This window comes from Schistocerca serialis, chromosome 9, assembly GCF_023864345.2.
Source record: "Schistocerca serialis cubense isolate TAMUIC-IGC-003099 chromosome 9, iqSchSeri2.2, whole genome shotgun sequence".
In the NCBI taxonomy this organism is placed as follows: domain Eukaryota; kingdom Metazoa; phylum Arthropoda; class Insecta; order Orthoptera; family Acrididae; genus Schistocerca; species Schistocerca serialis.
In genome coordinates this window covers 244,188,565-244,202,815 of record NC_064646.1, presented here as the reverse complement: position 1 = coordinate 244,202,815, position 14,251 = coordinate 244,188,565, and the positions used below count along the sequence as shown (strand labels likewise).

At 38.8% G+C, this 14,251-nt stretch overlaps 1 protein-coding gene across 1 annotated transcript in view; it reads left to right on the top strand.

The window, feature by feature from the left end:
* LOC126419103 (SWI/SNF-related matrix-associated actin-dependent regulator of chromatin subfamily B member 1) overlaps positions 1 to 13,871 on the top strand; it is a 127,597-nt gene extending 113,726 nt beyond the window's left edge. Inside the window, exons 8-9 of the mRNA XM_050086200.1 lie at positions 1,112 to 1,243; positions 13,365 to 13,871. Of these exons, the coding sequence (XP_049942157.1) occupies positions 1,112 to 1,243; positions 13,365 to 13,404 (172 nt within the window). The 3' untranslated portion in view covers positions 13,405 to 13,871. The remainder of the gene's footprint in view (positions 1 to 1,111; positions 1,244 to 13,364) is intronic.
* The last annotated feature ends 380 nt before the right edge of the window (positions 13,872 to 14,251 follow it).

Sequence of the window (14,251 nt, the reverse complement as noted above, 5' to 3'; positions counted from 1 at the left end):
CAGCTGATGCTGAGAGAGCCAGAGTTAAAGTGAGACATTAAAATTAGAAGAGTTTTGAGGAGCAAAATAACTGACAATGGCAGAAATAGAGAATAGAGAAAATGCAGTCTTTTGCTACATATCACTGGAAATGATTGACAAAGATAACAATTGGTAATAACAGCAGTAGTACAAGGTGGCTGAGTACAACATAATAAAGATAATACAAGAACATGGTGATTATAATAAGATGAGAATTATGGTGACTGTGCAGAGGCAGGAGACATGATCGGTTTGTCTGAAGATGTTCATTTCTGATGTATCTCGTATGATCTTAGGCAGTGAGCAGATCATATTGGCAAAAGTATACCATCTCATCATTCCTGTCAGCAGTCGCCTTTAAAGTTCACGGTGAGTTTGAAAATATTTTAATCTTTACAGGTAATTATAAGAAAATGTTAAATGGTAAAAATATAAGATTAACATCTAAAAGTGACCGGGGGGGGGGGATTGCCTTCAGATTATAAAAGAAATTTCATATTTAATTACTGCGGGAAGCATTACCTTTCTTTTTATTTCCATGTTCCAATCATAGCAATGCACTAAAAATATGCTCTGAACAAATGAATTTTAAACGATTATCATCATAATTTAAATAATTTGTGCATGAATTTATAGTTCAGAGATTTGGCTTCTTTTTAAAAATGTGAGCATGTGTAAACTGTTCAACAATAAAACCTTCAGTAGGTGATATTTGTTAATTTTCGAACAATGGAAAATCCAGGATGGAATGTAACAATATTAGAGAAGGAAAGTTGCTACTCACCATACAGCTGAGATGTTTGAGTCGCTATAGGCACAACAAAAAGGCTTACACAATTACAGCTTTCGGCCATTAAGGCCTTTGTCAGCAATAGAGACACACACACACACGCACACGCACTCACGTATGTGCAAGTTGAATTTGTTGTGCCTATTGCGACTCAGCATCTTCGCTATATAGTAACAACATTCCTTCTCTAATATTGTTAAGTTTATTAATTTTCAGTAGTTTGTTTCTACCATTTAGTTATCAGGCTGGGACACTGTAATTATGAAGGCATTCTATTATATCTGTGTTTATCCTTTGCAGCGAAGCCCCTTTGCCCACAGTTGAAGTTCCATTCCGACCACCATCAGAGGCAGACCAATGGGCACCTTTTCTAGAAACATTGACGGATGCAGAGATGGAGAAGAAGATACGAGATCAAGACAGAAATACACGGTATGTAACTCGTAGCTTTGTCATCTACATTTTTTTTTATTTGTAGCCTTAGAGTTAAAAATAACTACACTGAACCATTTGCAGCAACTTTTTCTTTAAAATTTATTTCACAGTGGTTCACAGTTAATTCCTTGGAGCAATTAGCCAATCTTTATTAAGAAGACTAATTACTCCTTACTTTTATATTTCTTACAGAGACTGTTTGTATATTAGCATCTAAACTGATACTTGACAAACATTTCACAAGAAATAAATATCTTAAATGAATATGAAATGGTTATCTTCTTTACTGTGTGCATAACTATTCAGGTTTTTGAGTTAGGATCTGCTTATACTGTAATATAATGTGCCAGTTTTTTCCCTTGAACTGTATTTCTCTTTAACTTCAGTTTGCTTTTAGCTTCAGTGAAATTGTCGAAGACTGGATTCCAAAATTTTCTTGTACAGAAGCTGCAAAAATTTTATTTACCTGTGTCATAGCTACTACTAGCAAAATTGTGTTAACTTCATGCAGTGTCTCTTATCCATCATATCTACCTGATTTCGTTATAAAAACAAAGAATGAATGTTGAAGTAAGTAGGAATTCTATATGATGTATATTTCTGCAGGTTCCAGAGTTCTAAAAATGTCACATGCTACTGAAAACTAACTGGCACATAAACTTAATAATTGTAACTCATTTTCAGTTCATTTTTGTCAGCCATATCTAATAAAGATTTTAAAAAATTTTATTTGAATGTCCATTCTACATGAGATATTAAAACAGTACCATACACAGACATTTATGTTTATATAGGAAAGTGCTAGTGTAGTTAAGCTGTTTGAGCACACCTCCAGATTGACTAAAAACTACAACCTGCCACTTACAGTCACCTACCTCCTTAAACTTCATAGAGGCTCTGTTACAAGGAGTTCCTCAGAAAGTTGCTGGACTATTGTTGCATGTTATAGTGAGAAAAGTACTAGCATCTCTTTAACATAGTGCTAGCTTTCAGCAATTTCTGACCAATAAAAGTGTTGGAATAACCTCCCCTACTATTGATTTGTAACTTGTATGGTATTTTATCCTTCTGCTTACCCAGATAAAAATTAGGAAAAACACTAATGTTTGTGAAGATAACAGGTCCAGAAAGTATATTTGTCATGAAATGAAATGCGAACCACAGATTATGATTACAGAACTGTACTTGAGCTCCATCTTTGAGAATTTATTATGGTTTGCAACTACCAAACAGGACTTGGATAGATATTTGTGTGTGTGTGTGTGTGTGTGTGTGTGTGTGTGTGTGGAGGGGGGGGGGAGGGGGGGGGGGGATGTTCCAGAGAGTGTCAAAGATTATTGGTTGCGGAGGACCATGCTGAACAAAGTAGCCAATGATACACTAGACATGTTCAATGGATGACATGCCAAGCATATGTGCTTTTCAAGACATTGCTTACGTCATGTGGATAGGCATTGTTTGATAGAAGTAGATTTTTTTATATGGAAAATTTGTGCCTAATATCTTCCTTCGGAAATTCTGAGAGATGTTGCTTTCTAGAGGACAGAATTCTATAGTGGCCTTCCTCTGTCTTGAAGTTTAATAGGTTCTTAGTATTATGTCAGCTATTCTTCTTCACTTACAGAAATTTATATTGCTGTCTTTCCTCATGGGTCACTCCTTCTATTCTGTCGAGGAGTTCCTTGAAAAATTAAGCTGTTTCTTGTTGTATTGTTGATTGTGTTTACTTAAACTTATTGCTTGGCCTTTTTTTTTTTTTTTTTTTTTTTTTTTTCCCCATAAACATTTTATTTTTATCTGTTATTACCTTTATGTTGTAATTTTGCGTACTGACACTTTCCATGACATTGGAGATTTGTTCCTCAATTTGGTCCTACGGAACTTGATGTGTAAATAAATAATTATGCAGTATTTTGATGACTCTTCTTCAAACATAAACTTACAGAATTTTAGCAGTAAACCATACTGTGATGCACACCACCTCCCATGTAGCATCTGCCACAGGAATTGGATTACTATCTCCGTGATGCTTTCCTACATAGCAAATGAAGCAGTGATCTCCTTCATTCCCTCTGCCAAGCCTACATGATAAGGGTCCCAGACACAGGAGCAACAGTCCAGTACAGTTTGAACAAGGATTCTCGTTTGTGGATGATCTGTAGTTTCTGAAGATTTTTCTAATGAAGCCCAGTCTATCATCTGCCCATTCTTATGATTAGGTGTGTGTGTTCTTTCCACATTAAATCTCTGTGTACACATATTCCCCATTATTTTATTTATGTGACAGGTTCCAGCGACTGTTCAACAATAGTGAATCAAGTAACAGTAACACTTTCTGTCCGTTTATGCACAGAGTATTGTAATTGTTCATGTTGAGAGTCAGTTTGCAGTTCTTGCACCAAGTGCCAATCATCTGGAGTTCTTGCTGCATTTTGCTGTGATTTTCTGTTATTGTGACTTTCCTGTTTACAACATCATGCTTGAACAGACTTGCGGAGTTTTCAATGTCATCCACTAGATCATTTATATTTATTGTGAATGGTGGTGGTTTTGTAATACTAGGGCCTGCCCAAAGATAGTTTTCTGTCTCAAGACTTATCTCTATGAAAAATAACATGCTGTGCTTTATTATTCGCCAGAAACTCTTCAAGCCCATCACAGAACTGGTTTGATATTCCGTATACTTGTATTTTTTCATCGTTGTGACAATACATGACTGTGTTGAACACTTTGACCATTTTGTGTACTTGGAACAAACCACCATGTGTCTCCCAGCTCACTCTGTGTGTCTACAAGACTCGGAAAGTAATAGGCAGTGAAACTCAGGTGGATATCACGTTCAGGTATTTACTGCCTTCGAGTCTTGTAGACATTCAGAATGTTGAAAAAAGCATACTTTTGCAGTCAGTTGTACAATTTCATTTATTGTCTACCGGTTTCGATTGTTAACAATCATCTATCATCTTCAAGTAAAGAACTGTAAGAAAAAAAAAACTAACTAAAAATATACACAAGGATCATAGCAAATGAAGGAATTAAAAAAGGTGATTTTTATAACACAGTATTTACACATTGTACATCAGTTGATCAATACTACATTTTTGTCATACATAAGTAGGGAACGGAAAATGTAGCACCTATTTTTAGCAAAATTTGCATATATTTTTGCAAAATTCACATGTATTTTTGTTGAAATTTGGAAATACACTGAAGAGCCAAAGAAACTGGTACACTTGCCTAATATCATGTAGGCCCCCTGAGAGGAAGCAGAATTGCTGCGACATGACGTGACGTGGACTCGACTAATGTCTGAAGTAGTGCTGGAGGGAATTGACACCAAGAATCCTGCAGGGCTGTCCATAAATCCGTAAGAGTGCGAGGGGGTGGAGATCTCCTGAACGGCACATTAAAGGACATCCCAGATATGCTCAGTAATGTTCATGTCTGGAGAGTTTGGTGGCCAGCGGAAGTGTTTAAACTCAGAAGAGTGTTCCTGGAGCCATGGTCCAGCAATTCTGGATGTGTGAGGTGTCGCATTGTCCTGCTGGAATTGCTCAAGTCTGTCGGAATGCACAATGGACATCAGTGGATGCAGGTGATCAGACAGGATGCTTAAGCCAGTATTACACTATCGAATTTCTTTGACAAAGATTTGATCAAAGATATATGATCAAATATTCATCAGACTTGTTTGACAAAGATATTTGACGTGGCACTAAAAAGGGGTATTACACTGTCATCATATTTTTCGTCAAATTCAAGATGGCTGACAACAGGAACTTGTTATTATGGGTAGCAGTTGCATATGCCACAATTGCACTGTGTGTGCATTTGGAAGAGAAGCGGGGGGAAAAAAAAGAAATGTACTTGGGTGAAGCCATGGGTTTTATGATGAGACGATAAAATCATTCAACAGAATTTGTTATGTGAGCTTCTAGTGCAGAACATCAAGCTGTACATAAATTACTTAAAAGTGGATGACATTTCTCTATCTGCTCAGCGAAGTGTCTCGTCATATCACAAAGCACAATGCACCTTAAGAAATGCTGTATCTGTAGCAGATAGGCTCACAGTAACACTCCGATTTCTTGTTTCCACGAGAGAGTTACTCTGGCTTACAGTACAGCACTCGAATATCACAGTGCACATCAACTAAAATAATACCTGAAATGTGTGAGGCAATTAATAAAGCACTAAAGGACCAGTATCTGAAAGTAAATAAATGTTCAGTGCACTTTTTATGCATTAAGAACTATTTTTGTAAATCAAAGTAATAATTACATTTTGTGCCCCGCAACTACAAAATTAAAAGAAATGTATGAAGCTGATAAGGCGCTTTACAATTTGAGGCATTCTGAGTACATAAATAGCTCAGTATATATGGCCGTATCTCACGGCTAATGACCTCCGTAATTTTTTTGTAGCTCTCCAGTCTTTGTAATCTATTTTGTACTCTGGGTGCCTCATGTTGTAAAGAGCCTCATCAGCTTCATATATATTTGTATTAATTTTGTAGTTGACAGCACACAAGAATTAAACTTTGCAGACATGTTTAGAAACAAACTACTGGTGACAGACTGCTGCAGCGATACTAGCTCTCCAAATGGTAACATTCCACATTGCAGTGAATAGAAGACAAGCAACTGTTATGACAAGTGACTTTTACGATCAAATCTACAGTGAGGCCCTAGATTTGACCATATTTATTTGCCGACAGGCGAGATTTGACATACCAACTTTGACATACCAACTTTGACAACTTTTGTAATACCAGCCTAACGTGCGTGTCACCTGTTAGTCATATCTAGATGTATCAGGGGCCTCATATCACTCCAACTGCACGCACCTCACATCTTTACAGAACCTCCACCAGCTTGAACATTCCCCTGCTGACATGCTGGGACCATGGATTCATGAGGTTTTCTCCATACACGTACAAGTCCATCCACTCAATACAATGTGAGACCAGCTCGTCTGACCGGGCAACATGGTTCCAGTCATCAACAGTCCAGTGTCGGTGTTGACAGGCCCAGGCGAGGCGTAAAGTTTTGTGTCGTGCAGTCATCAAGGGTATATGAGTAGGCCTTTGGCTCCGAAAGCCCATATCGATGATGTTTCGTTGAATGGTTCACACACTGACACTTGTTAATGGCCCAGCATTGAAATCTGCCGCAGTTTGCAGAAGGGTTGCACTTTTGTCATATTGAATGATTCACATCAGTTGTCATGGGTCCTGTTGTTGCAGGATCTTTTTCCAGCCACAACAGGGTTGGAGACTTGATGTTTTACTGGATTCCTGATATTCACGATATACTCATGAAATGAAATGAAATGGAATGAAATGAAATGGTCGTACAGGAACATCCCCTCTTCATTGCTAGCTCGGATATGTTGTGTCCTTTCACTCATGTGCTGACTATAACACCACATTCAGACTTGCTTAAATCTTGATAACCTGCCATTGTAGCAGCAGTAACCGATCTAGTAACTGCGCCAGACACTTATTGTTGTATATAGGCGTTGCCGACTGCAGCACCTTATCTGCCTGTTTACATGTCTCTGTATTTGAATACATTCACCTTTATTAGTTTCTTCGTTGCTTCAGTTGTGGTTTTTTTTTTTTTTTTTCCCCCTCTCCTGTAAATTATCACATGCTCAAATTTAAAAGGTTGTCATGCTGAAGATAGACAAAGCCTTTGTTCTTTGAAACTGAGAGTTAAAAAAAAATTGCTGATAGGGAACTTTTTGACTATAATGTTTGCTTTAGCAAAAACTTTTAACATCTTTTTCTTTCAAAACGGCCTTTGTTCTCTTTGTGTGGCTGCTTTCAAAAATAATTGTTCTGTTGAAAAGCAGCACATTTTCCAGCCAGTTGAAGTATGCTCACTATTTTTATATACTTGAATTTATCATATTTTGTGACAGTACTCACTTTTCCGTGAAATGTTTATAAGGTGATATTTGACTTTTCTGTGTTAACTTCAGTCGTCTAGTGAAGGTATGATTCCATAATGCTCTTTCGTCGGCTGTGGAAATGTCCTGGTTCAATGCGTTTGCCTCATTTTTGGTGCTGCAAATACCATTTCTCCGAAAGTGATTCCTTCTTGATGTTTATATAAAAAAAAATACAATAACTCATTTTTTGTGGTCACTTGCAAATTATTATAATGGGGACCTGCACATTGTTTCACCGTCACACTCCGAGAGTTCACTGCCGAATGACTACGGTGAAAGACGACTCCAGCGTCAAAGGCATTACACACAACACACAAGCTTCCACTTATAACCAGTATCTTTAATATTCTTCGTCACATCTACTAATATTAATCAATATGCTATCACTCTCGAACACGTGAGCAAATTAGCATAAAATAAGGCAACTTACAATTAAAAAAAAAAAAAAAAAAAAAAAAAAAAAAAAAAAAAAAAAAAAAAAAAAAAAAAAAAATATTGTGAGAAAAATGTAAGAAAACATTTACAACCTCCCTTATTAGATTTGGTATCAACAAATCTGGTAGAAAATAACACATCTCCCAGATCCATTACATAATCTCCATGGTCTTTCGTAGCCGTGTGACCCATACTTGACAATGCTGCATATAGAACTAAGAAGGCACATAGTGTAGAAGTAGAACCAAACATTTGTTTCAACAGTGGGGGAAAATTTTTGGCACAGTCAAAAAAATTATAGATTCTATATATATGAATATAATAGAGGGAAACATTCCACGTGGGAAAAATTTATCTAAAAACAAAGATGATGTAACTTACCAAGCGAAAGCGTTGGCATGTTGATAGAACACAAACACACACACAAAATTCAAGCTTTCGCAACCAACGGTTGCTTCGTCAGGAGAGAGGGAAGGAGAGGGAAAGACAAAAGGATGTGGGTTTTAAGGGAGAGGGTAAGGAGTCATCCCACTCCCAGGAGCGGAAAGACTTACCTTAGGGGGGAAAAACAGACACAGGCAGACACATGTAAATGCAAAGAGGTTGTTAGAGATGTCAGTCGAGGCGGAGGTACAGAGGCAAAGATGTTGTTGAATGACAGGTGATGTACGAGGGGTGGCAACTTGAAATTAGCGGAGGTTGAGGCCTGATGGGTAACAGAAAGAGAGAATATATGGAAGGGCAAGTTCCCGTCTCTGGAGTTATGATAGGTTGGTGTCAATGGGAAGTATCCAGATAACCCGGATGGTGTAACACTGTGCCAAGATGTGCTGGTCGTGCACCAAGGCATGTTTAGCCACAGGGTGATACTCATTACCAACGAACACTGTCTGCTTGTGTCCATTCACGCGAATGGGCAGTTTGTTGCTGGTGTTTCCCACATAGAAAGCTTCACAGTGTAGGCAGGTCAGTTGGTAAATCACGTGGGTGCTTTCACATGTGGCTCTGCCTTTGATCGTGTACACCTTCCGGGTTACAGGACTGGAGTAGGTGGTGGTGGGAGGGTGCATGGGACAAGTTTTACACCTGGGGTGGTTAAAAGAGTAGGGAAGGTGGTTTGGGGATTTCATAGGGATGAACCAAGAGGTTACGAAGGTTAAGTGGACGGCGGAAAGACACTCTTGGTGGAGTGGGGAGGACTTCATGAAGGATGGATCTCATTTCAGGGCAGGATTTGAGGAAGTCATATCCCTGCTGGAGAGCCACATTCGGAGTCTGATCCAGTCCCGGAAAGTATCCTGTCACAATTTGGGGCACTTTTGGGGTTCTTCTGTGGGAGGTTCTGGGTTTGAGGGGATGAGGAAGTGGCTCTGGTTATTTATTATAGGTTATTTATTCTAGATTCTGTTTTACAATCGCTACAGCGTAGAGTTTGGACACTACAGGCGATAGTGGCAGATGGTTGCAAGCTTAAACAAGCTAGAATTTTGGTTGCCAGAAGAGGAGAGGGAGCAGTGCGGGGAAACAAGCCCCACCTCCCTCCAGCAGGGCAGCAACCTACAACAGAACTGACACATTGTCACAGGTATCGCCGATCTCTTTTACATCTACATAGATACTTCTCAAGCAACTGTATGGCGCTAGGCAGAGGGTACCATGCTGAACTACTAGTCATGTCCTTTCCTGTTCTACTGACAAACAGAGCGAAGGAAAAACGGCTGTCTGTTTGGCTCCTTATGAGCCCTAATTACTCGTATCTTATCTTCATGGTCCTTAATGTGCAGTGTATGTTGGCGGCAGTAGAATCATTCAGCAGTCAGCTTCAAATGCCGGTTCTCTAAATTTTCTCAATTAAAAAGAACGTCACCTTCCCTCCAGGGATTCCCCTTTGAGTTCCTAAAGCATCTGCAGAACACTTCGTGTTGCTCAAACTTACTGGTAGCAGCCCGTCTCTGAATTGCTTCAATGTCTTCTTTCAACCTGACCAGGTATGGATTTCAAACACTCGAGCAGTTCTCAGAATAAGTTGCACCAGTGTTCTATATATGGTCTCCTTTACAGGTAAACCACTCTTTCCTAAAATTCTCCAATTAAATTGAAGTCAACCATTCGCTTTCCCTACCACATATCTTTATGCTCATTCTAACTCGTATCACTTTGCAGAGTTACGCCCAGATTGCGACTCGACTGTATCAAGTAGAACATTACAGGTTTAGGGCTGCCTGCCCTTCATCACACCAACTGGAAATTTTGTTGAAGTCTTCTTGTATCTTCCTACAGTCACTCAACTTTGACACCTTGCCTTACACCACGACATCATCAGTAAACAACCGCAGATTGCTGCCCGCCCTGTCCACCAATCATTTATGTTTATAGAGAACAACAGTGGTCCTATCAACACTTCCCTTGGGCACTCCTGACGATACGCTTGCCTCCGATGAACACTTGCTGTCAAGGACAATGTACTGGGTTCTGTTGCGTAAGAAGTCTTCAAGCCACTCACGTATCTGTGGACTTGTTCCAAATGCTTTTACCTTCATTAGCAGCTTGCAGTGGAGCACTGTGTCAAATGCTTTATGGAAATCTAGAAATGTGGAATCTGCGTGTTGCCCTTCATCAGTAGTTTGCAGTGCATTGTGTAAGAAAAGGACAAGCTGTTTTTCATAAGTAATGGCTTCGAAAACCATGCCAATCCATGGACATAAGCTTCTCAATCTCAAGGAAGTTTATTATATTCAAACTGATCATACACTCAAAGACTCTGCATCTAACAGAAGTTAGGGATATTGGTCTATAATTTTGCAAGTCTGTTCTTTTGCCCTTCTTATATACTGGAGTCACCTACGCCTTTTTCCAATTGCTCAGGGCTTTGTGCTGGGTGAGAGATTCACGATAAATGCAAGTGTGGTAAGGAACCAGTACCTTGGAGTACTCTTTGTAAAATTGAACTGGGATCCCATCTGGACCTGGTCATTTATTTGCTTTCAAATCTTTCAGTTGCTTCTCTACATTAGGAGTGTATTACTAAGTTGTTCTTATGAGAGCAGGTTTGCCACAAGTTCTAGAAATTAGGAAATTTCAAATGTGACAGGGAAATTTGGGGTAGGAAAAACACACTGGAAAAATCTCGTTTTTGCCTCAGTAGATGAAATGTTTTGTTTACTGAGATTTCATAATCATTGTAGACTGGGTGCAGCTGAGTACATGCACTGCTTCCCTACTCCCTCATTCTTACTGCTTCTTCCCTTCCTACCACTGCCTCAGTTTGCAGTCAGTGCTGCCACCACTTCTTGCTGCTAGCCTAGGAGCTGCCAACGAGAGGCAGGGAGGTGTGAGGAGTGGTTTGTTTGTATCGGATTCTCAGAAACTGTTGATACAGTGGCCAGAGATGGTGGTCATGTGTGCGCGAGTTGTGTCTCAGTGATTATGTGAAAGTGTGTCTGCACGCATTTTCTGACAAAGGCTGTGATTGAAAATTTAGTTACGAGAGTGTGATTGCTTTTTCTACGTGCCTATCTGCGGCTTAGAAGTCACCTTCACGGTGAGTTGTTACCTGTCCTCAATAGTATTGATTCTCAGAGTATTCGCACAAGTTATCTGTTGCTGGATTGATCCCTGCGGTCTTACTTCATCAACATGGTGTCTGTGACACGTGAATAGCTGGTCACATAAGTGGACCTCCATGACAGGCCATTTCTGCGGGTATCTCCAGTGGATCGGGCCTGCTGATCTGAAGCCCATCGTTTCCCACCAATGTGCAGGTCCAGCCCATCAGATCTAGTCTCACCAATCTGCCTGCAGGCCGGGTCTGTTTGTGTGTGACATAACGCAGCAGATTTTCACGGTTTATCAATGGACCCAGGACTGTGGTGCTCCTCGGCAGGCCAGAGGCCATGGGCGATGGATTTCATGAATTGTGACTGTATCACTGCAAGTACATTTTACAGTGCGGCATTTTATAGACATTTTATTTATTCTAGTTCATTTTGGCACTTTTGAAAATAGTTCGTATATTAGAAAGTGCACGATAAGAAGAAGAAAATGGTGGCAATCGCTGGCAGTTTGTACACTGTTTACTCGTATTTTTCTCAAAAGGCAAATCACACAATACCTGTAAAATGAAATGATTGTGTGGCATTGATGGCCAGGAGGCCCTATCCGGGGAAGTTCGGCAGCCGGGTTGCAAGTCTTCGGTCAGATGACACCACATTGGGCAGCTTGTGTGTTGGTGACCGTGAAATGATGATGAGGACAACACAACACCTAGTCCAAAAGTGGAGAAAATCTCCAACTCGGCCGGGAATCGAACCCGGGCCCACTACATGGTAGGCAGATATGTTACCACTCAGCTAAGCAGGTGAACACGCAATTCCTCTGAAATAATAGACAGAACACAGTGTATAAAAACTGAAAATAACAAACATAGTAGAACAATCTGTCTTGCAACTCCAAGGAAATATTTTTATCACCAATTGAAATAAAATAACATCAGTGGTCTGGTCTTAATGAAACACACATATCATTTGGCTTGCTTCCTCCATTTAAAAACAGTTAATTACAAAAAATTTACATCCCCTCCCCCAACTTATGTCTTTACCCAACCTTGACATCTCAAAATTTTTATGCTGAAACTTGTCTGGAAATTAATGAAATATCAGGGAATTTCACATGGAGAAACTTCTGGCAACCTTGGAAAGTATGTCCGATGATCAAATAGCGATATGTTTGTACTATTCTGTGTGTGAATGATTTCTTGAACATGAATTTTAAAACTTTGGCTTTTGTTTAGTGGCAAGCATGCATATTAGTCTGTTTTTAGAGGAAGTTCATTTTAACTATATGATCAATTTGGGTTTCACCATTGTCATTGTATTATGTATAGTTCAGATGATTTAGATTAATCACTTATATCTATAATTATCTTAGTCTGCCGTAAATGTCCCTTCTTACCGACCTTTGAACACATAGCATACTATATTCAGGGGCCCAGGAAGCCGAGAGTTGGTGGTTTGCAGAAATGTCATGCTTGGTGTATATGGTTTAATCATAACTGCTGAAAATTTGAAAATTGATTGTATCTATTGGATGCTTATTGTAACACACTCTTTAAAATATCTGTCCAGATATCTGTGTTGTCATCATTGATGTTTTAAATCTGAAGATTCCCACTGTGGTCTGTCACAAGCAAATCTCCTCATCTGTGCACAGCTGCTACAACGTACATCAATTGGAAACTGTTATAGTCGAGCTTTGGCCTCCCTCAACAATTGTTACTCCCAGCACCCACACCATACACAGCGCATGTGTGCGTGCGTGTCACAAGCCACAAGATGTGCCCTATCAACTGATCTTTGTTTTGGTTGATTTGAGCCATAAATTATGTTTCTCCCCAATTTGATTGAGTGTTCTTCATTAGTAATTCGATCTACCCATATAGTCTGCAGCATTCGCCTATAACACTACATTCCAGAATTTTCTGTTTGTGAAGATATGAGTAAGTCATAAGAAAATTGTACTTTTTAATAAGAAGTTAGAATTGATGAACTTCAACCAGTAAAGCTGTCTTCAGATAGTTAATTTCAAGAATCTTGTGTATAAATTCAAGTAACACTCAAAGCGAACTTCAGAAGATCACTAGCATATAATTTATTCAGAATGTACTGTGAAATTGTTATAGATATTACTTCAGTGCTACAATGACCTCTATCAATAATGTTTTTATTTTCAGCCGTATGCGAAGGTTAGCAAATACAACTCCAGGATGGTGATTTGCCACATTTGCCGACCTCATTCGAATTGCCAGCAAAAACTTCCAACAAAATATCAGCTCATCACTGTGAGGCATAAAAATGTTTCATCAGAAACTGTAAGAAAATTACAAAATATGTTTTCACATGTGGTAAAAAGTATGCTTTTATTTAATATGCCAGTGGCAGAGTGTGATTTTGATGTTAACTTGAAAAGTACAGCGAATAGCTTTTGTATAATGAACTGTGTATGTGATTTACAGTGCAATCTTACTACACATTTTAAACTTGCGTTGCACCAAATCTGTTAGTCAGTTCTGGGATAATCATATAAGTCAATGGGCTTTGTACATATTACAGTGCTCCATATTGCAATGCTTTTGTGTAAACAATTTTATTGCGTAAATTAAGCAAAACAGTGTCTTGATATAACTCGTAAGTGACATACAATTACGTGTAATAAAGTAATGAGAATCTTTTGTAAAATAGTTATTTAATATTTTTATTTATTCTTTTTTAACGAAAAATTTGGCATTGCCAGGATGGCTGTCTAACCATATTATGTTCAGTAAGAAACAGGATGTGATTGCAGAACACCAACATAAAGGTTATACAGATGCATAATAATTGGTTACTGTTTTGAACTCCATTTCATTAAATTTCCAGCTGTCGAAAAGATACAAGTTCAGTAATTTTATGTTTAAATATCTTCACCAACAGTTCAACTGTCACTAGTAACCTTTTTTTCCTGTAAAAGTTATGATCTCGAAAGAAGAAAAATAATCTGGATCAAAAGCATAATTCCAGACACACATTTCGCCTACCTTTAGTACTAGTCTGTTATTCTATATCTTTGTGATATAGGCTA